The sequence below is a fragment of the Lepisma saccharinum genome, chromosome 28, assembly GCF_977018435.1.
Source record: "Lepisma saccharinum chromosome 28, izLepSacc3.1, whole genome shotgun sequence".
NCBI lineage: Eukaryota > Metazoa > Arthropoda > Insecta > Zygentoma > Lepismatidae > Lepisma > Lepisma saccharinum.
Genome location: NC_139256.1, coordinates 5,227,016 through 5,250,410, shown reverse-complemented (window position 1 = coordinate 5,250,410; position 23,395 = coordinate 5,227,016). Strand labels below are relative to the sequence as shown.

Sequence of the window (23,395 nt, the reverse complement as noted above, 5' to 3'; positions counted from 1 at the left end):
GCAAAACATATTATTTAAATACACCACATTACAGAAAACAATTATATTGCGAGCGAAGCGAGTAAGAAAATTTTTAGATCCAATTTTTGCAATTTTAAACAATATTGATTTAATAGGGAACAAATAATATCACATGACGCCAAGGCATTCTCTCTTTCACAACTTTTTTTTAAAAAAAATTAGATTATTTGGTGCCCATGGCCGACTCCCGCCGCCCCCTAGCTACGGCTCTGAACTTGACGAGACTGAGAAAAGCAGGCACTGCAAGCGAAGCGAGGAAGAAAATTTTACGAAATGTATTTTTATTTGTATAAAATTTGAAATAGAAGGGGGCTATTGCTCCTTTGTGCCCCCTGCAGGTGCCTTTGGCCATCAATGTTTGCCCCTCCTAGAATTGACTTCCGTCGAAGGTTGGGTTCAATGCCCCCCCCCATGTGGTTGCACCTCTGAGTAAGTCCGAAATTTGGAGGAACAAATTGAATCAATCCTGCTGCAGCAACTTGTTTTTTTGGGAAGCGATGATCACTTTATTCCAGGCGATTTTCTTCTATTATTATTGCACGTGCCAAGAGCACAAACAGGGTGATTTGTTCTCACTCTACCGGCATTCAAGAAAAGTTGTGTATAAGTAAATAATCGACCCATTTATCTCAAGCTTCCGTATACACTAACGAAGTAAGTTCCATTCTGTCCGCTTAATGACGTCATAGCGCGCACAGAATCATGGGAGAAAATCTCGGAACCTCGGGAATGGCATACCTTATAAAGATACCTTGCAAAAGACCCGTGAACATGTGAAGTGAAAGGCCGTTACAATTATATATTTTTATACGTGGTAAGGTGTTTCAGAAAATAAATTGTACGTTATAATGTATTGTAAGCTGTTGTCACGCGAAATTTTTAAGACTTACCTGGTTAACTGGTACAGGACCTATTGACGGACTGCATTGGTATATAGAGGTAATACTTTACATTTTGTTAGTAAATAATATAGTTCAAGAATGTTTAATATGCTACTATTTGCGGACGACTTAAAATATATGTTCACTGCTACTACTGTCACCTGGTGGTGAGACCAACATTCACTAGCTTTTTAAAAGTTAGACTTAACCTATTATATTTCACACATTATCAATGTTTTGTAAGTTAAATTTCTCGCACTATCCATAAAGCATAAAATGTAAATTAAAGATGAGTATTTTTATTATTATAGAGAACAGTTATCCTAAACCTAACCTACACACTATTGAAATTTCTAACAGACTTATTTTTTTTGGAGATTCGTAGAATCTAACAGGTCCAAGTTCCGATCTTTAAATTATTACACACTCATTTTTATCTGTTTGTGGCAGCTAATGCATACTTATCGGTTTAGTACTCACAAGGGTCCCTTGAGTGACTGCACACCCTCAAGAATTACATCATTTTTTTAAGATGGGTAAATTTCCCATATCCGGAAAACTTATTTCTTCAAATTTACAGGAGAAATTACGTATCGAATGCAGTTGTGGAAGTTCGGGGAAGTGTTTTCTCCCATCGTTCATTGAATTCTGCCAGTAAATCATGTATTTTTCGAAATAAATGTGTGACCGATGCACGAAAGCTTTTGCATCCATTTCCTTCCAACCGGATGTTGCCTGTGTGTGATGATGTAATCCCGTGTTTTTGTAACTGAAGAAGGTACGTTTCCGCAAATGGTTTGTGGGGCTATGTGTCAATGGTTTGTAGGGCTATGCGAGAATGGTGTGTGGGGCTACGCATTTGTTTTCTAAACCAATTTTTAACTATTCTAACCTAAACGTGACCCAACCTAACCTAACCTTACCGGAAATGGTTCGTGGGGCTACGTAGGTATTTGTGGGTGGAGTGGGCTGGAAACACTGCATGCCGACTATGGTAGTGAAACTGTGACTGCCATTTCGCGTGTTACGGAAGGGAAGAAACAGTGAAGAAACCTTGCTCGATATGTCGCAAATAGAGCTTATTTCTGTGAAATAAGCGAAATACCACCTTCAACAATGTTTCTCATTGCAGAATACGTAAGTACGAATATTGAAATTAAATGAACTAGCAAATTTCAGCCCTTTTCCAGATATGGGAAATTTACCTTAGGAGAAGAAAGGAGGATTGGGAAAGTCACCGATTGGCTTCGTTAGACCATGGTGTGTGGTTGCACTCATTGCTGATAATTAGGGACACAAATTTATTTTAAATAAAAACTGAGGAGAGCGGTAAATAAAATGTTAGATCAGCGGTATATACTAGCGGTGGAAAAAAAAATGAAAATTGGCACACTTTTCATCATAGAGGAAACAACATACAAAAGAGCTATAAATTGATAAACTACTTCATTTTTATATACTGTACACATACACAAGTACTTAGCTGTCCAACAAAACATCAACACAAAATCACTTCATTTCTAAATTGCATTTCTCAAGTAATTTAATTCATTGTATGTATTTAAAGGATATCCTTGCTGTTCAACAAATAAAATAATCACTACTGCACATACACAAACACACGTTGAAAATCACATGATGATAAACAAAATTCATTCATGACTGAACACCAATGACACTATTGTTTCCCTTGATGTCTTGATGTGTGGGAACAGACTAATCTTATCGCTGCTACAGCTAGCAAGTTCAATGAAACTGGACGTTGAGTACACATTCGGGGGAAGAAAGGAATGCAGCTTGACACGGAACGAAGTTTTCGAACTGAGATTATGTGCTTGAGAAATCCCAATTTGCATCGTCTTCCTGATGTGATCGATTGCTGGTTTTTGCGTGTTTTCTACTTATTTTGATGATATTTCACGGCTATTTCGCGAGAAGCGTTCATTTCGTGGAAAAGCACACATTTCGCATTACTTCGCGAATGAAACTCATGCGTATTTCATCATTGGGGGTGTAGTTACGTGCAGAATGTTCAAAATTGAATATTTTTTTCACATTTCGCGCATCGCGAAAATTCAATGTCCCTACTGATAATAATAATTTTTATTGTAGAATCATGAGAACATCATATGCATTACAATCGTCAGAAATATAACCTAGCCTTATGCTAATAAAGTATATATAAATCTTACAAACAAACATCCCAACAGCATCTTAGAAACATAACACAACTTACATAAATTTAGTAGTTAGCATTAGTATCTTACAAGCATAACTATTTTACCTAACAAAATTAATTTCAAAGAATTCTTCTAACTTATATACACAATATTTTTTGCAATTTTCTTTTGAATTTTAAAAAGGACAGTTGCCTTAAAAACAAAGGGAGAGCTTTGTGAAACTTAAACGATATGTAGGCCCTCTCCCATGTTTTCTGTACTGAAGTGTTGATAGGTTAGGGTAATGGGTGGATTATCGAGAATGTCACTCCCAGATTCACTAGCAGTAAGTAATCGCTAAAACTCCAAAGTATGTGTTAACAGATGTGAACAGAAATTTAAAAAAATGCATGTGTAGCATGATAAAATTGCAATAAAATAAAAGGAGCTTGGGTTATATTGTCACTAGCAACCCTGGTAATTTAACTCCTTATTGCAGTATTAGGCATGAAACAAGTGCATTTTATGTGCATGTATGTGCTTTAAGTTGATTATATTTTATGGTAATAGATAATTATTTTATTTATTTACTGATCCTGTTGTTTCTCTTGTAACAGAATCATGGAGGAGGTTCTCAATGACAGCCGCTTTTCTCATGTAGCGAATGATCCTCGTTTTAGGAGAATTCCTAAATATGAGAGAAAGGTTAAGATTGACAAAAGATTCCAGTCTATGTTTAAGGTGGGTAAAGTATCTGCATAGCATATATTATATATTATTCACAGTGATTCAGATCCCACTTTAAACTGAAGGTCCAGTCCCAATTAGCCTATATGTGTGTAAAGTGGACTTAAAACACAAACAAACCATTTTATTTTATTTATTGATCTACATTTTATACTTTGTTTATGGTGTGTAAGTGGACAACACAATTTACAAATCTCAAAAGGTGGCATTTCACAAATGTATCTCCAGTAGGCCCAACTAGATTTTCAATTATTTACTGGTTATATATAATTCAAGTAGCTGAGCATGAAGTGGTCAACTTTTGATATCTCCACCGAGTCTCGGCATGTGCATAGCTGTCCATTATTAGTGTCCATCAGTTTATTCAAATCATCTCTCATCCTCATAGTCACGATTCGTTGAAAGGGACTGAAATGAGATGCTAAATAATGCCTCTACACCTCACCCACCTCCTAACAGAATCGCAATCTCTACCTACACCAAGCCCTAGTTATCCTTCCACCCTCGTCAACAAACAAATATCCTTAGCTGCCTCATGCATTCCCATTAGGAAGCCTGAAACCCCCCCTGTATTTGACATATCACTCCCACCTCAACAATATCAGGCACACCCTATGTTTCCTCCTCCCCATTTTCTACAGTGATCCTGATACCAGAAACATCTTTCCTCAAACATCATCTCCTTACCTGCAATATCTCTCATGGTTTATACCATAGCACTCAACCTCAGGATCAACAACCACAGCTCCTCCAGGTCAGATGACCTACTGGTCAACCTCGCTTCCACATAGTACACCCCGGTAGCTGCTTCTTTCAGGCTAATGAGGCTCTGGCAACCTATGGCCACTATAATCCTCTGTAGGACTGTGTTTTGTCCTTATGTGTGCCGAGTGCCAGTTTACAGCTGCAGATTTTAACCCAGGTAAGAATAATTTAGTCCTCATGCATTCATTTATTTTAGTTATGGTAAGGCACTGGACCACGTATAATGTGATGGGTGCAAAATAACCTAAGTGCTGACACACCCACAATTTTAAATCAAACAATCAACTCATCCACTCAAAACCTGGACTTCACTGTTGCCATGCATACCAACTTCCACAATATCGCCTTCAACAGCTGCTTCCAGGTCGCAATCATCCACCCCTTACCCAATCTACCAACACCTCAGTAGAGAAAAGATGGGAGAGGACCTACATATTAGCCATGAGTGCAACCACACTCCCTGACCCAAATAAAGACAATCAACCAACACCACCTCCACTCCCTCCTAATTTGTAACCCTCTCTTTTCACATTGCCATTCCCCAACACCACATCCTTCCATTCACAGCTTGCAACAAATCTGGCGAGAAAACCACATTTCCCTATACCTCCTATATTTTCAATCTGGACCTGGAAACTTTGCAAGTCTAAGAAATTGACCCCATGACTGTGAAAATTTAATATTTTTTGGCATCTGCCGAGTGCTTTGTAGTTCCTTCTAGCTCTCCTTCCTTTCATTCACTATATACAGGGTGTTCATAAAGTCCCGGTACCATTACAAATGTAATGTACATTGTAGTGGTACCGGGACTTTATGAACACCCTGTATATTTAGTATAAAGGAAAGAGGGCCACAAGGACTAAATAAGTAAAAAGGCCACCCTCCATGGCAGAATGGTTAGCAAATCACACCACGACTGCAAACTGCATCATCAGTCATATAATTTTTTTCAGCCTCTGCTGAGAGTTTTCTTTTTTTATTTGAGTATGTGTGTCTGTAGATACATAGATAAATTTATCGTGCGTCCATTTCGATCTTCAGCCGAGAGATCGGGAGAAGCGTGGCGGGCGGCGCTGACGGAGATGCCGACATTTGCAGCCTGTAATGCCCGCTTATTTTTATGGACATTTGCAGACATTTATATAAATATTGCAAAACGAGCACCAACCTGAGTTATAAGAGTACGGTTTTAATTTTAGTAGATTAGTTGCTGTATGTGCTGAGTATTTTGACACGCCCATCTCCTGTGAAACACGGCGTAAAGGTTTGTTTGGAGAACGTTCTAAGGCTGCACCAATTTCATCAAGTTTTGCTTCTGTTAGAATCCGTCGTTTTTGCTTAGCTGTTTTAAAATTTAACGATCCAGTTTCTCGTAATTTAAGGAAAAGATGTCTAACCGTATCTCTATGTGGAGGTGAAACGCCTGGGAATTTCTGTACAAATTTCCTACACACGTCTCGACACAAGTCTGTTTTCACGTAAGTGTCATACATAAATATTCTTTGTTCTAAAGTGGACCTTGCGGCTGGCATTCCAATCGTATCACTGATACAACACACATACATACTGCAATAACATAAACAAGTAACGGCAAGTAACCAAGAATAACACTTTTGTGCACAGTACGAAATTAACACGCTCTTGGTTAACAACTGTTAGCCACTATATTCACAGCTCTGTCTTAATCTAGTCGCGAAGGAACAAAAAACTCGAGCTCGAATATTTCGGATTGCAAGGAAGCTCACGAACACCATTGACTTTTAACGGTTTCGTCTGCAGCGTAATCTTGATACAGTGTTGCACATTCGAAACCTCCATACGATCCCCATCGACACAAAACTCTTTCAAGGATATAAACTTAAGCAGGACGTTACTGGTCAAAACTATGATTAAAATGCTTTATTATCTGTGGCTCTTAACATCGTTTCTAAAGCGTATTTATTTGTGTATAAGGACAGAACTTGGATGAATTACAGATGATGAATTATAACACAGGTTAGTGCTCGTTTTGCAATATTTATATAAATGTCTGCATATGTCCATAAAAATAAGCGGGCATTACAGGCCGCAAATGTCGGCATCTCCGTCACCGCTGCCCGCCACGCTTCACCCGATCTCTCGGCTGAAGATCGAAATGGACACACGGTATCTATTCATGAAGTGGGTAACATTAATTGCATGGTTTAATGAATTGGAACTTCTTCATTGCAGGACAAGGATTTCAAATTAAAGTACACTGTTGACAAAAGAGGCCGTCCAACTAACTATACCGCAGCTGAAGAATTAAAGAGATACTACGAGCTTTCATCCTCAGATGAATCATCTCAGGATGAAGATGAAGAGGACGAGGATACACCAAGTGACATTGGTTCTCATGAGAAAATTAATAAACAAAAGAAGTGCAAATCATCAAGTAGAAAGGTAGCTAGTGGATCTGACAGTGATGCTTCTGATAATACAGATGATGTGGTAAAGAGGAGTAAGGGAGTCAAAAGTGAAAGTGCTCTGGAAAGTAAGAAATCATCTGTTTCCAAAAGTTATGGTGAAAGCAGTTGTTCAAAGAAGCACAGCAGGAATGTGGAGTTGGGAATACTGGAATCGACACATAAAAATGTGTTTAGAGTGACTGAATTGGAAAATAATGAAAATGAACATGTAACGGACAGAGTGAAAAGCATGTTGAAGGATATGTCTGTTGATTATGCTCGTGGTGAAGGAATGCTGTTTTCCGACAGTTCATCAGAAGATGAAAGCTCTAGCGAGTCAGGTGAAATATGAATTCTTCTTTTTCTTCCTCCACATAATGATTTTCTTTATATGTAGAATTATGGGAGGGGGCGGATTGATTGGTATGTATTGGTATTGGCTGATATACTACAGGGTGTTTCAAAGAAAAAGTAACTGAATGCTTAGTTCCAGTTATTTTTTTTAAAACACCTTGTAGTTTTATTGGATTACCAGCAAAAGTGGATCATTGTACCAATTGTTTTCTCTCTCCCTTGAACTTGCAGATTGGTATTTTGGTGCTAATTCAGTACATAGAATTAACAACTCTTGCATTGTGTGTGTTTTATATTGAACTCTTAAAAATTAAACTCAGTGGTGCAGTAAATTTGCATGTGTCAGAAGAGACGAACATTCAGAATGTCAGTAGGGACATGTATGTTTCGCTTCTTATGGGAATGTGAGGTTACAAGGGTCCTTGACCATCTGTACCCCTTGAGAATTATATCATTTTTTGTTATTCCCAGATTTTGATATTTTATCTAATACAAAGTGTGTTTCAGGCATGGAAATAACAAATAACCGTAATATTTGATTCCAAAGTATTGGTCGTGTAAGTAATCGCCTATCGTAGTGTACTTTCACCATTTTTTTTAAAATATAAAATTAGGTTGTATCCAGTGTGGCATTTAAGAAATTTCCAGATGGGGGAAATTTTACTGACTGCCTAGAGACAGCATGAGCTAATGCTTTACATGCTGTGTGTGTGTACATATAGCTATATACACATATGTTTGTGGCCACTAGAGGGGAGAGGGTTGCAGGGGAGGGGAGGGGGCATATCTCGATAGGCCTACTTCTTTTTATGCCACGCAACTGTTTTTTTTAAAAAGAAAAGAGCTTTGAACGTAACATATTTTAAATAATTGCTAAAAATTGCAGATTTAAATTTGTATCTTGACAGAAAGAAAAGGCCAAGTCAAATTTATGATCAAAACAGCTAATCGAGACTGGGCCTACAATTTTTAAAGTGAGATTTTGACTCGTATCCCCAGAAATTATAGTCTGGACCTAACTTTTGGGGTTCTGAATTGAACTTTAGGAGGGGAAAGAATCAGAAAGTTTTCTACCCCATAAAAATAGTGCCCAAGGCTACTTTGCTAAATTACGGTTACATTTGCGAAATCATAAAAATTACTCATTAACTTGCTTCTCAGGTTCCAGGAGGTTAACACAAGTTGCATTAGCTTGTTTAATTCTGAAAATTTGTTAAGTGGGCGAGTACCCCGCCAAGTTTCGGCTAATTAGTCTGGGGCTCCTTGAATACAAGGCAATAGCGATTACCACTATTATATATCTAACGCACATAATTGTGTAAACTGTGCCCAGTCTTTTCAAGCAGTTTTATCTATTTTGTTATTTACTTGAAATATTGTGTTTGTTTTTTAACTTGGCAAATATTTAAGACATTACAGGCAACTAGTATTAGATGGACAAATAGACTAACCTAAATATGTCAACCTGGCAATGTAAGAAACTGATAGATTTATCAACAAGATAACTGTAAATAGGAATTGTAGCTTTCCTGGCAACGTGATTCGAACAAGTGTTCTCGGGTTACCAGCCTGGTTAAGTCGATGTTGGCTTTCAACGTTTCGAGCGCACTCATTGCTCTCATCATATAGAAATGAAGACCAGTGTAGGGTTAAATATATGACTGTTATGGGAGCCAACATCGACTTAACCTGTCTGGTAATCCGAGAACACTTGTTAGAAGATAACTGCAATATAAAAATATCTAGAACAGTACTGATGTGTGTATTTACGTTTCTGAATTGTTGTTAAGTTTATTCACGAAAGTTAAACCTTGTTATTAAAGTGAAAGGGATGTTTTTATTTACCACGACATGAGGAGTGAAGGGTAAATTCCTAAACAGACTCAAAGGTACATAACAAGTGATAGAATGTGAACTCATTCCCGTTTGAGATCTTTTTCCAGCTATCTGCTATTAATATGCATATGTTTTCAATTACAGAAGATGAGGAAATAGATCATGGTTGGGGTGAATTGGACAGAGATGCTCCTATTACCGAAGATGCTACTTGCAGGTTAGCAGCATGTAACATGGATTGGGACAGAATCAAAGCAGCAGATATCATGGTGTTATTAAATTCATTTGTTCCACCAGGAGGAGTAATTCATTCTGTCACAGTAAGTTCTTTCCTTTATGTTCCTAATTTAAGTTGTTGTTTTTTTCTTGTGTGTGGGGTCTATGTCCAGCAAGGTGGATTAATTGAAATTAGGTTTATTTATATTGCGATTTAAATCGATCCTTTTAAAAAATCACTGATTTACTTCAAAGAAATAATTTATAGAATAATGTGCATATGGATTTTGTAAATATCAGAATCACTTTAATGTGCATATGGATTTTGTAAATATCAGAATCACTTATCGTGAAAGTACATTAATCATTTAATGTTGTTTATTAGGCTCTAAGAATGGAAACAAAATGTATGTACTGATGGAGTGAAGCTCATACGAAAGGAAATGTAATATGTTTACTTTAAGTACAGCACCTTTAATACGTAGCAGAGGCGTCTCCTGAATGCATGCGCTGCGTCAATTGTGGGAAAAAGGACAGCTTCCTCTGTGACGACATTGAGCATTTCTACATTCTAATTTCTTCATATAGGAGAAGTATTTACTTTACACGAGAGCGCTCAACTAAGCTTATATTACATTTCTTGGATCTGAAGTGAAATAAAGTAATAATTCTTTTCCCACAATTGATGCATGCGTCACTTCAGATCCAAGAAATGTAATATAATCTTAGTTCAGCGCTCTCGTGTAAAATAAATACTACTACTATATGAAGAAATTAGAATGTAGAGATGCTCATTAATGTTGTCGCAGAGCAAGCTGTCCTTTTTCCCACAATTGACGCCGCAGCATGCACCGATGCATTCAGGAGACGCCTCTGATACGTAGTGTGGAAAATGGGATGGTTCTGGGCACTCTGGCAGGTTTCGCTTGAAGATGATACCACTGGTGTCAGCCCCAATATGTGGTATTTGTCTGCTTATAATGGAAGTAAATGGAGTTTTTGCGGCAATGTCTGATTCTTTCACATGAAGCATTTCTATGAATGTGATAATTGCTGTGATATATGGTACAGTGGTCGTGAAGATATTAATGAACATTCTACAGTTGACCATGTCCTGTTATTGTGACTCATTAATAATATGGAAAAAAATATATGCGTGGAATGCTCTTGGTAACTAAATTTTTGTGTATGAATTAGGTTCATTATTATTATCATCATCATTTCTTTTAAAGATATACACACTGAAGCATTTGTGTTTTTGATATTTACTGTCTCTTTTCTTCCACTTGAAACTAATTGCGGCAATGATGATAATAATGATTGCATGAAACGACAAGGGGAACCCCACAAAACTTTCTTAGTGCCATCGACATGAGTGTAAGGAAACTTTCAGACTAATGTGACAAGCAACACAGGATGTTCATACTGATGTGACTAGTGACACAGACACTTCCAGACTGTAAAATAGCATTCATTGCGCATGAGGGTCCAAACAGCAAAATGTTGAGAAAGCAACACGTTCTGCACATGTTCATATGTCGTATTCGCGTGCTACTTGTTACTTTGGTTGGAAAGCTCCTTAAAGGAAGGGTACTCGGACCGAAGCGACGTGCCACACGGGAAGTTCCCAACGAAGTGACAAGTCGCACGTTACAACAACAGATCTCTGCGACACGATACGCCACACGTGTCACTTTGAGGCTTGCATGTCGCTCAAACTGCCATTTCCTCAATAGTTTGCAACGTGTTGCCGTGCTTTGTTGTCCGCAAATGCACGATGCAATGAGTGCCTTGCTTTAGGGAGATTGCCCACCAAAGCGACAAGTGGCATGCAACACTTTATCGTTTGGGGATTTCACCAACAGAACGCTGGCCTGTGCTGCCCATCATGCCACTATGGTGTGAAACGGTGCTCTTGATTAGCTCGTTTCCAAGCGACATATTTCGCGTGTCACTTTATTGTGAAATCCCCGTATCTTTTGTCGCGTGTTGCTTTGGTCTAATATCTCCTTGAGGAAACGGTGCAGTCAGAGCTTGTGCCCCTACGGTTCGAAAGGCTGCATTGATTACAGATTGTTCGCTTCCAAGTGACACTTGTGATTTGTAGCCTTGGTATGAAATATCTCTCAGGATACTATTTATATTCTAATAACATGGAAAAATAAACTCTAGTACACAATCCAACACCTGACGTCCGGAATGACATTGCCATGTTTTTCTTGGTTACACATGCTATTTATTTATTTATTTTATTTTACTTTTCTTTCCAAATTAATGCCATTTCGTGACTACAAATCACTCCACAAATATAACTGTTTCCATCAATTCACATACCGCCTTTCAAGACAAATTTGCACAATATATTCCAAAAACTAACTAAGTCGCATTACTTTCATAAGAAAATTAGTTGCGATACTGATCACACTGTCATCTATGTTGTCATCCGTCTCGGGAAACAAATTCTTGGGTCGTTTTCCACACTACGTGTTCAAGGCACTGTACTTTTAAGTACACTTAAATTTATCTTGATTTAAAATTCGATAATTTCATAGGCAACAATCACAACCATATGGTGTAGAATAATATACAAAATATTAATCGTGTTAAAGTGTAAATAATGTCATTATCATTAAGCTATAAATAAAGATGACAGCTGATATTTTGCAAACTATCATTAAAACAATCACCAAAATTCAGCTAAAAAAATGTAAAAAAATATTTTTATTATGTAGTACATCCCGAATGTTTTATTTTTACTGGATGAATAAGTTGCTGAAAATATTATGGTTTCATTTACACACCCAACAAACATTTCCATCCATAGTAACTTCATGCCGACTCAGCCAGAGGCAGGAAATGGTGAAGGATGATGATGATGATTAGTAAGTTCATATATAGGCTTCAGAATCAGAAATAGAAAAATATAATAATTTATTATTTGCTTTAATCAAACTGTTCAAATATTTTACAGGGCCGTTTACCAGAAAGGCCTTTCTATAAAAGAGTTGTATCTACAGATCATTCCCTGACATTCGCTACGAGACTCGGCGGTAAGCTGCCCGGCATCAGCGCTTGTCTTTCCCGGTGAACGGGTCAGCGACAGTCTGTAGAATCGGCTATTAAATTACAGTTTTCATATTGCGTACGAACCTTGAGTACAGAAGGTGTTGAAAATGATGGTCCTCTGCTGCAACACATTCCTGGCATCTCCGAAGGAAATTGTCATTTACACGTGCAAGTTCGTCTACTCTTTTAACTCACGGATGGTGTGTGGATTGTCTTTGTATACTTTATTTCCCCATTTTTCTTTCCACTTTTATTCAGAACTGACCCTGTTACTCTAAACTTTTTTTACGAGGTTTAATATAAGCGACTGTCGCGCACCCGTTCACTGGGAAAGACAAGCGCTGATGCCGGGTCGCTTGCCACCGAGTCACGTAGCGAATGTCAGAAAATGCTCTGTATATATATGGTGCCAAAAACAATACAAGTAATTTTAAGCATGTTTTATAAAAAATCAAAAATCAACAAACATGATTTAAAAAAAAAAATCATTATTTTTATCCAATCTGTGGCTCAAAATGACAATGAATTAATTACATACAAATACCTTTTTGAAAATCAAAAAGTCAGGGAATATTAAATATAACTGTACAGTTCCAAAAGTTGTGCAGCACAGAGTTTGGTTGCTTATAACATGAAAACCATAAGAGATCTTTACATCAGCTTTTCTGCATTGTAAAGCTTCATCCATCACAATTTTTAACACTGTCAGTTTACTCCATACAGTGAATACTGTAAATTAATCAGTGATAAAAGTCATGTTAAGTTTATTCAGAATACCACTTCCGTGTAAGAAAAATATGCAAGAAGCTATGAAAGGGTAATATGTAATTAGATGACTGATTCTTTGTTAATCTGTCATTTACAACCAATATGACTTATATGCAGCATTTGATGCATTTGGGTCTGGCAATTATGTGGGCTAAGTGAAAAACTGCCGTTTTAGGAGCTTATCAACTTAACTGGCAACACTGCCTTTGTATTAACTATATTAATATTCAGAAGAAAATTTCTTTGTTGATCATTGGTCAACGCATGTGTGCATAATGTGCCCCCAGGTTTTTGATGGAGAAAATGGACAGAGAATTATGTCTCGTATATAATTCACAGTACAATTCAGGTTCAAGAAATAGCTTTGTTAGTTGTAGGACTAAAGCTGTTACTATGCCGATCAAGAGCAAATGATATCATACCTATTCAGTGAGTCACCTGTTGCTGTGTGGACCAACACACGTCTGTCTTGTATACAATGAGTCACCAACCCACACGTCTCCCCTCCCTCTCTCTACCATGTTTAGTATCCCAATGCTTTCACGTCTGTAAGTGCTCAAATTCTACAATAATGGTACTGCTTTCCTTGGTGTCTCAAAACACTCTGATACAAAGTGAAGAATTATGCAAAATGGCCATTTCACTCTCATAGTGTTTGCCTGCAAAGGACTCTCTACACGAGCACGTGCCTTTAGTATTTTGAACTTCTTACACGTGTGCTCGTGTATGTTAATTGCTCCATTCATTTGATCTGGTGAACCTGGAAAGTCTGATATTTTGTAAGAAATTTGTAGACACCCTGACATTTGTTAACAGGTCATTAATAGAATTACTTTTTGTAGGTGTATCCTTCGGAATTTGGATTGAAGAGACTCCAAGAAGAAGAAGTGTCTGGACCACCTGAACTTGTAGAAGAAAGTTGCAGTGAAGAAGAAGAAAGTGATGAAGAAGGAAACGAGGATGAGGTACATGCATTTATTGCTTTTATGATGTTAAACTCGGGGTGAATTGATTTAAATCAAAATATAAATCAGGTGATTTCTTTTAAAGAAATCACTGATCACATGATTTTTTTTTTAAAAAAAATCACATTTAAATCACTATAAATTAATAATTTTTAGAATAATGTACATAAGGATTTTGTAGATATCAGAAACACTTTTGGTGAAAGTATATTCATCTCATAGTCATTTAATGGTGATTATTAATTCTAAGAAAGGAAAATAAAGGAAATAAGATATATGCACTGATGGTGTGAAGCTCATACGAAAGGAAATGTCAACACGGGTTTTCTCTTGATTTAAATCTAGTACATCTAGAATGTTTTATTTTCACTGGAAGAAAGTTACTGAAATTATTATTAGTTTCGTTAACACTCAACAAACATTTCCATTGTAGTTACAGTATCACAAAAATGTATGTTTACATATATTTTTTATTTGCTTTAATCGTACTGTTCAAATATTTTACAGAGCTGTTTACTAGAAAAAGCTTTTCTATAAAAAATATATATCTATGTGCATGGTGCAGAAAAAAATTTAAAAAATGATTTAAATAACAAAATCAACAAAAATGATTTTTTTAAATAAAAATCATGGTTTTTATCCATCCTGGTTAAAATAAATGTTATCTAATCACGGGATCCAGTTTTTCACACAAGATTAGTACAAAATAAATAGAAATTTCAAATTTTTCATAATTTCAAAGATAATTAAACTATGAAAATAATATTTTTTAGCATTTTGTAGGTTCCAGAATATAAGAGAAACGTTAAAAACTGTACTTAGACTTTAGTTCTAAAGAAAGAAAAATAGGAACAACATACGCGTATATGTAAGTACAGTTTTTAACATTAATTTTTTAACGCCTTTTTATATTATGAAAATATTGCTCTGCATTTTTCACACCTCATGGAAGACCAAAATGCTGTAAATATTCCAACTGATAATTTCCAATGATGATTCATTCTCGTGGCCCTAATATTTATAAACATGAAGGTAAAATTAATGTACTTTTATTTTGTAAAGTACATACCTCGATACATAGCTTCTTTTTCTAAGACAAAACATACATTGCCATCAGTGGGTTACATATATTGATTAAGGAGGTAAATAGACCATTGCAGACCTTCAGGGAGCATGTACAGGGTGGTGCAAAAGTTTGTTGACAGTAGTGTTGTTATTTTGTTACAGTGCGGAAGGTTTCTCCCCACTTCTGGCACACTGTTTCTGCATTTTCATATTTCCAGTAATTCTTCAGGATCCATTTTCTGTCCTGAACTGTCAGGTTGCCTGCCATTACGAATTGCCAACCTGTAAAATACAAAAGAAAGACTGCCAACCTACTTTTACACCACCCTGTGTATTATATGAGTAGAATATCATTTAAAGAGTTCCATGTTAGTCCATTCCTAATAGAAATTATATCAGTTTAAAATTATTTGATAGTTTTAACACACATGGATATCCAAAGTAATTGATTCCACTTCTAATTACTGAGATTGTACTTATCATGATTTTTTTTTGAAAAAATAGAAAAACTTATTAGAAATCTGTAATCAAATCATGATCTTTCTATTTTAATTTCTTCATTTCATGATATTTTATGTTTCTACAGGCTGAAGAAGGCAGTCAGTATCACATGGAGAAACTGCGAAAATACCAGTTAAACAGGCTTAAGTATTTTTATGCTGTGATTGTATGTGATTCTGTGGATACTGCAAATAAAATTTACACTGAATGCGATGGACTTGAGTATGAGAGTAGCTCTACAAGGCTGGATCTCCGCTTCATACCAGATGACATGTCTTTTGATCAGGTAAGTATTTTTTAAAAAGAAATGGGACAGATTAATCAGCTGTTGTTGTTAGGTTATATTACCATGTCACAGTTTATTGAAATTAGAACTTACTTTAGTTCAATATACAATGGAACTCCAATTTTATGTTTCCACATGTGATTTTCTTGCATTAAGCAGTCAATTCTCATGACCTGGTAGATCTAAACATTTAGAGATGGGACCGATTAATCGATACTCTATCGGTATCAGCCGATATAGGCTTATTGGTTTATTGGTAAACTTACCAATTATTTTACCGATCTGATTTTCAAAAATATATTTTAATTTAGTGCAAAGTTCTGCCATTTTGTTATAATTTTTGTGGATAATCTCCATGCCCTATTTTCTAAAAAAGTAAATATCTAATATACAACTTCATTTGCACTGGAGTCACCTCGAAACACACATTTGTTAAGGATGTCAATGATCCATTCAGGCTCTTCAAGATCCATTTAGAATTTTATATCTGATTGGTAGAATATCAGCATCGGCAAATTTTATGTCGGTACTTTATCAGTATCGACCAAAATTTCATATTGGCCCATCCCTGCAAAACATTATAACATTTTCTGGGTTTTACATTTTTAACTTTGGTATGGAATTGAAGCAAATTATAAAAAGGCAATTGCTTCTGTTATCCCCACACTGGAAACTAATGGCTTCTTCGTCAAGAAGAGGCTCAGGTGGTGATTGAAAGAGGGCATAATGAGAAGACCATGTTGTCTGTGTGGTGAAAATTTGAGGGTGTCTGCCTAGAATTTGTGCTACATGGTCGGGTCATCGAGTAGAACCTGTTTTCTGACCGGGTGCAGCAAGTGTATGATGTTCTGCTCCAGCATTACTCATCTGTGATGAACCAAAAGAAGGTCCTCATGCAATGTGACAGTGGCCCTAGAAATCCCACTACACACCTGGCCTATAGCCTGGACCTTGCAGCATCTAGTTTCCACCTGTTTCATATCATGGTAGAAGATAAAAGGATGACCTTCTGAAAGGCAGCCAAAGTCCAACAACACATCTCCATAATCCACCCTGATAACGGCTTATTGCAGAGCAGAGCACAAAGACTATGTTCTAATAATAAGGATATCAAAAATTAAGCAAATGAAAATGGCTTTCACACTAACAGAATAAACCAAATCAAAAAACAAGTTGCAAGAAAACTAAAGGAAAAGAGAAATATGGACAAAGATGAGAAATCTGTTAAAAATAAATTTGTTTGCATTCCATTTCACAAGGGATTCTCACATAAAACTGCAAAATTTTTTAGAAGATTTAATTTCAAAATATTGTTTTTAGATCACCAAGAAGTTTGGAATGTACATTTAATGAATACAAATTGAGAAAATCTCTACCAGACGTGGAAACCACACGAATATATAATATAAGTTGTTCATGTTCAAAGGATTATGTAGGACAAAAATAAGGAAAATGGCAATAAGATGGCACGAACACGATTTGGACATTATAAATCTAAACCCAAGAACAGGTTTGTCAGCTCACATCATCAAAGAGAAGCATTTGATTAAAAAGAGAAGGGTTTTAAAAAGAATAACGGGAAACATAGATTTGAATGTCTGGGAAGCTTCGTTCATTGCAGAAGAACACTGGAATAAATTAAATAATGAAAATAGTAACACAGATCCAGTATGGAGTTTTCTTTTTCACAAATAGAATAAGCCACCATCTTTAAAATTTAATGTAACAGAAAACATCAAGAAACTCTGTGAAAGCAATTGTGATTTTGAATTGCCTGATAATATTTGGGATTCATAATTTTTTTAATAAAAAATAATGTGATCACAAATTTTTATCTAAAATAAAAATATAACAGACTGCTTCTTTTTCACAGTTAAGTTGCTATATTACAGCAATGTAACGTTGACAACATCCATTGTATAACGGATTATCTTTTTTATTTAAAAGATCTTGACCATTGTTATAACTGTATCTTTAGTCAAACTAAAAATAAATGTTTGATAAAGGGATCGTGTGTTCTCAGAAACATCACAATGAAAAACTGTGTTTTTATGCTTGGAATAACCGTAGACTACAAGAGAAATAATTAATATTTCGTGTTTCTGAAAGGTGTGAGGTGCATTTTCCTACTCTGAATTGTCACGAAATAATGCGAAATGAACTGCAAAATGCGAAATAGACTCTTATCACGAAATTTATATATCGACGTGACACTTTCTGAAGTAAGCATTATCCTGTGAGTTATGCAATACATGGAAAATTGATTAATTCTGCTGTAAATATTTGAGAAGCAAAAATGAACCCCTTTGTACAAGAATAAACTTAATATTCTGGTAACGACATAAATGTGCTATTAGAAGGGATATGTGTATTTTGTGTAGTAAGTGTAGTTTTTAAATCAAATTTGGGTTATATTCACATTTTTAAAACGAAAATACTGCTTTTTCACTGCTATAACAGCAAAATTTTATTTTATTTACCACTTTTCAACCCGAAATTGACTGTTTTTGTAACGAAATTTTGCTTTTTTTATTTACGAGAAATATGTGTCTCTAGTTATGCCTAACGGTTGGTTTCTTGTAGGAACCAAGGGAGGTGTGTGACCAGCTGCCTAGTCTATCAAAGTATGAGCCTAAGAGCTTCATAACAACTGCACTACAACAGACTAAGGTTGACTTAACATGGGACGAAACTGATCCAGATCGAGTCCACTTGACCAAGAAGCTTATGAATGGAAAAGGTGATGTTGATGATGCTGATATTAAGGCCTACTTAGGATCAAGCAGTGAAGAGGAGGAGGAGGAAGAAGAAGGTTTGTACTATTTTTTATGAGTGTCATTCCATTGCGGGGTGTTAAGGGGTGGTCCTTTCAAAGACACCCATATGTCAATCTGTCTTCCACGTAGTACAGCCTGGACGAACGAGGCTTTGGCATCTGGCCCTATGGCCAGTATAATTCTGTGTGTTGTTCTTTTTTTTTGTCATGTGTGCTGAGTGCCCCTTTGCAGCCTCAGCTTTTAACCAAAGTCAGAATATTTTAATATTTTAGTTACACGACATTAGGGATAGGACCGATTAATCGGTACTCTATTGGTATCGGCCAATATAGGCATATCGGTAAAATTACCGATTATTTTACCCATCATCCAATATATCGATAAATATCTGATAATTTAGTGCAAAATTCTGCCATTTTGTTGTAATTTTTATGGATAATCTCCATGCCCTACTTTCTTAAAAAGTAAAAGTCTAAATATGCAATTTCTTTTGCAGTGCAGTCACCTTGAAACACACATTTATGAAGGAGGTCAATGAGCCTTTCAGGTTCTAAAAGGACCATTTCTAATTTTATATCGGATCGGTTTTCGGTATCAGTAAATTTTATATCGGTACTTTATCAGTATCGGCAAAAATTTCATATCTGCTCATCCCTATACGACATTAATGTTATGTTTAGTTATGGTAAGGGGTTGGACCCTGCAAAGTAGCCTAAGTGCTGATGCACCCAAAATTTTAAATTCAAATTCAAAATTCCATTGGTTTGAACAAATACGGTGGAATCCTGATTTTACGTTCTTGGATTTTACATTTTCCTAGATTGTTGTAAAACTTTCCTCGATTTTACATTTTCCAGCATTTTAAGTTCTTTCAGGCTGGTCCCCTGAAAAATGTAAAATCGAGGTTCTACTGTATACAACACTGTAACAATATAAGGAAAATACACATGTAAAAAATTCAACTTTATCCAAACTTACTCTGGTGTATCAAAATTGGCCGGTAGCCATGGAATTAGAATTTTAAAATATTGTTTTAAATTTAATTACTGATAATTTCCCAGAATTTATACTGAAATTGATGTAGCGGTACTTCTCAAATTGGAAAAACAAAAAGAGAATTTTTTTTTAAATCGATGGATCTTGTATAAATACAGGGGCAACTGAAAACAAACCTATAAAGAAAGTAATGTTCACTTTTGGCAAGTAGTTTTACTTTCCTCAAAGTTTCACTGCATCATGTGGCTTCATCAGTAGGGTGCAAAATTGTGTAATAGTACCTAAACGTCTCTCTAGCTGTTTCAAAGAATTTCTAGTCAAACCTCATGAGGGATCTTTTTCTTTAATTTAATTTCCATCTAGGTAAATGTTAAATTTCGTCTATCACTATTTCTTCACTTGGGAGGGCATTTTGTCTTCATTTTTCATTAAAAAATGGGGCACTAATGTTATAGATATTGATCAAGTTTTGGTTCCAGGATCGTTGAAGTCGGGCAGTAAATGTAGCTTAATTAACAGGCGATGGAGGTTAAATGTCATGTGTCTTCTTCATATGAAAGAAGGGATTGAACTTGCTAGTCTGACACAGTCTTAGCTATCTTGGCAATTTACTCTTCTTCCTGGAACGTCTACGATTGCATGGGTCTGGGTCCCCAGTAGCAAAGGACATCTCAGTTTCTGAAGAGCAGCACTGGTCACAGGAACTGTCAACTCTTCTTATGTCTCAGCGTGACTTTGCCCACGTCTCGCTGTGGTTGGAAACCCCTCTGTGCATTCCCGTGTCAATATGTGCCCTCGCACCCAAAACCCTGTTTCTTATTCTACTTCCCATGGACTACGTTCCACCGATTCATCATTTCTCAATCACAGAAAGCAACACCCGGTAATGGTAAAGAGTTTTACTGCTTCGACAGTGATGTTTTCCTGGCACTTGGAGAGATGATTTTTCATTACACTGTCCCTCATCATTCATCCCCGCTAAAGCAGTATTCATCTTCGATGGTCATTCTTGACAAGGAGATGGACACACTTTATTGTACAAACAAATAAGTAATATGTCCGTAAAAAAATTCTTATGTCACGTGCTGGCAAGATCTTCCGGAAGACACAGCAAGTAGTGCCAGCGGAACTTCAACCGCGTCCCTTTGTTGTCTCTCGACAAGTCCTGATTCTGAGATGGAATTGACAGTTTGGACGTGTTTTTTATCGTGCTGTTCCTGTGTTTTGTATTGTTTTTTAACAAGTAAATAAATACTTTCGTTTCTTAGTAGCCTGACTTCTTCATTCTGCCCAACATTTGATATATTAACCCCTTCCCTGTGAAATTTTCTGACAAAATGGTTTCCCGTTCTGTGTATTTTTTTCTGAGTTTGCGTAGTAATGTTTTTAAGTAGCTACTGCTTCAGCACAATTCATCCGAGTATCATGGTTCATGCATCTTTCTCTTCAGAATAGAACAGGCTTTCAAATGGTATCACACACATGTGTACATCAAATATGAGGAAAGGGAAATCGGGGATAATTCAGAAAATTTCCCTCCGAAAAATCCCTTTTGGTAACTTTGGGGCCCTCTGGACCGTCCCTGGATATAGGTACCTGATTATAATCTACCTTGAAAAATACTATGGTCTATATGTAATGTGTCCGCCAAGTTTCATTGCAATATCTTCAATAGGTATGAGGGATGGGGGAAAAAATATTTTGCAATCCTGTTTGACAATAAACAACGCAACACCAAAAATATGTACATAAAGCAACTGACTAATCGCGGTGCACAAAAACAGTTTACTTTCCTCTGAACTACTACTTTTTTTTCTTCTTCTTCTTTGTGGGCTCTGAAAATCATGACTAAGTAAAAGGTAGTTGTTTCTTGAGTAGCAAAACACATGTTTCACCAACAAAAAACGTATTATTATGTTCAACACAGGTTACTTCAGTCAGAGATGTTTGCGAGCGTAATATTATGCCCAATACAAAATAAGCTATAGCGACCAAGGGCGTAATATTACGTGGAACACAGGGAAAGGGGTTAAGCATACATCTTTCTTAAGAGCTAAGGATACTTTGTATACATATAGTACATCTAAACATCGAGAGACTAAAGAAGTTCAGGCACTAAGGAAACAAAAGTTGTTATTGTAAAATGACTGTGTTTACATGAAAAATTTGCAAAGATTTAAACTTTAAACTTGAAATACTGAATCATATTGCAGAAGGATCATTATTTGATGTGTAATACAGCGTGTCCATAAATATACTGTCATACTTTAAAGTGGTATTACGTCGCTTTGGATAATCGTATTTAAATGAAATTGGTGACATTTGAAAGAAAAACTCAAATATTTTATCTTACAACTCATAGACATTGAATGTGCCCCCCACGAGTGGCCCTGCAGACATCAAGGCGATATTCCCATTCATGCCACACACGCTCCAACATATCCACAGGGATGGACTGGATTGCAGAAGTGATGCGAATTTGCAGTTCTTGCAGGTTTTGAGGCAATGGGGTTACATAGACACAAACTTTTATGTAACCCCATAAAAAAAAGTCACAGACCGTCAAGTCAGGTGACCTCAGTGGCCAATTGTAGAAGACATTATCATCATTTCCGGCACGTCCAATCCATCTTCCTGGAAGCCGCTCATTCAGATGTTTCCGAACATGTAATTGCCAGTGAGGAGGTGTTCCATCTTGTTGAAAAATAAATTCATTGCCTTCATTTTCTTCCAATTGTGGAAATAACCATTCAGTGAGCATGTCAAGGTAAGCTGGACCTTTCACAGTGGCCTCTCGAAAGAAAAATGGGCCATAGACTTGACGTTCACCAAACTCTGCATGTAATGATATTCTAAAACACACTAACTACGTTCTTAAATCTTCTGTAATAACAACACAGTTTTAAAGGAAAACATTCACATGTAACCTGCCTGCCTGCTAAATATACAACAATGAAACTGCATTGTCCATTGTTGTCAGGAGTGAATTTATTTCAGTTTTTATGTTTGATCTCGTTCATTGTTGTCCATTGCTGATATTGGTGTCCATTGTTGACATGCATAAAAATATTTGAGTTTTTCTTTCAAATGTCACCAATTTTATTTAAATACGATTATCCAAAGCGACGTAATACCACTTTAAAGTATGACAGTATATTTATGGACATGGTGTATAATATCACTCTTCCCCAAATGACTGCTGTGATAATGTAGCCAATTGGAAACTACTTATTCACCTATAATTTGCTTTCTTTAAAGACACCAACACTGATGATGATGTTAAGAGCCAAGGGAAAGAAACAGACGCAATTTCAAAGTACAAGGCATTGCTGCAGGAGATAGAGGATAAGGAGCGGAAGAAGAAGGAAAGAGACGTGGAAATGGAGATAACATTTGGGGTGGGGATGAAGGAGAAAACTGAAAAACTAGTTAAAAAGAAGATTCATGAAAAACAAGTTGTCACGCCTTTTGAAAAAATGGTAGAGAAGAAGAAGGAAAAGACGAAGCTAAGGAAAGAAAAATGGAAGAAAAAAATACAAGAGGTGAGTCCTAATAGTGGAACCCTG

At 36.3% G+C, this 23,395-nt stretch overlaps 1 protein-coding gene across 2 annotated transcripts in view; it reads left to right on the top strand.

Annotated features, from left to right (window-relative positions):
* Positions 1–786: 786 nt before the first annotated feature.
* The window catches only part of LOC145980703 (ESF1 homolog), a 30,009-nt gene continuing 7,400 nt past the window's right edge, over positions 787–23,395 (top strand). The window contains exons 1-8 of one of the 2 annotated variants that reach the window (XM_083113766.1): positions 787–835; positions 3,679–3,802; positions 6,785–7,340; positions 9,334–9,509; positions 14,082–14,204; positions 15,856–16,056; positions 18,640–18,868; positions 23,088–23,371. In XM_083113766.1, the coding sequence (XP_082969892.1) occupies positions 3,683–3,802; positions 6,785–7,340; positions 9,334–9,509; positions 14,082–14,204; positions 15,856–16,056; positions 18,640–18,868; positions 23,088–23,371 (1,689 nt within the window). In that variant the 5' untranslated portion in view covers positions 787–835; positions 3,679–3,682. Of the gene's footprint in view, positions 961–3,678; positions 3,803–6,784; positions 7,341–9,333; positions 9,510–14,081; positions 14,205–15,855; positions 16,057–18,639; positions 18,869–23,087; positions 23,372–23,395 lie in introns of both variants that reach the window. The other variant, XM_083113765.1, reaches the window with a different exon arrangement.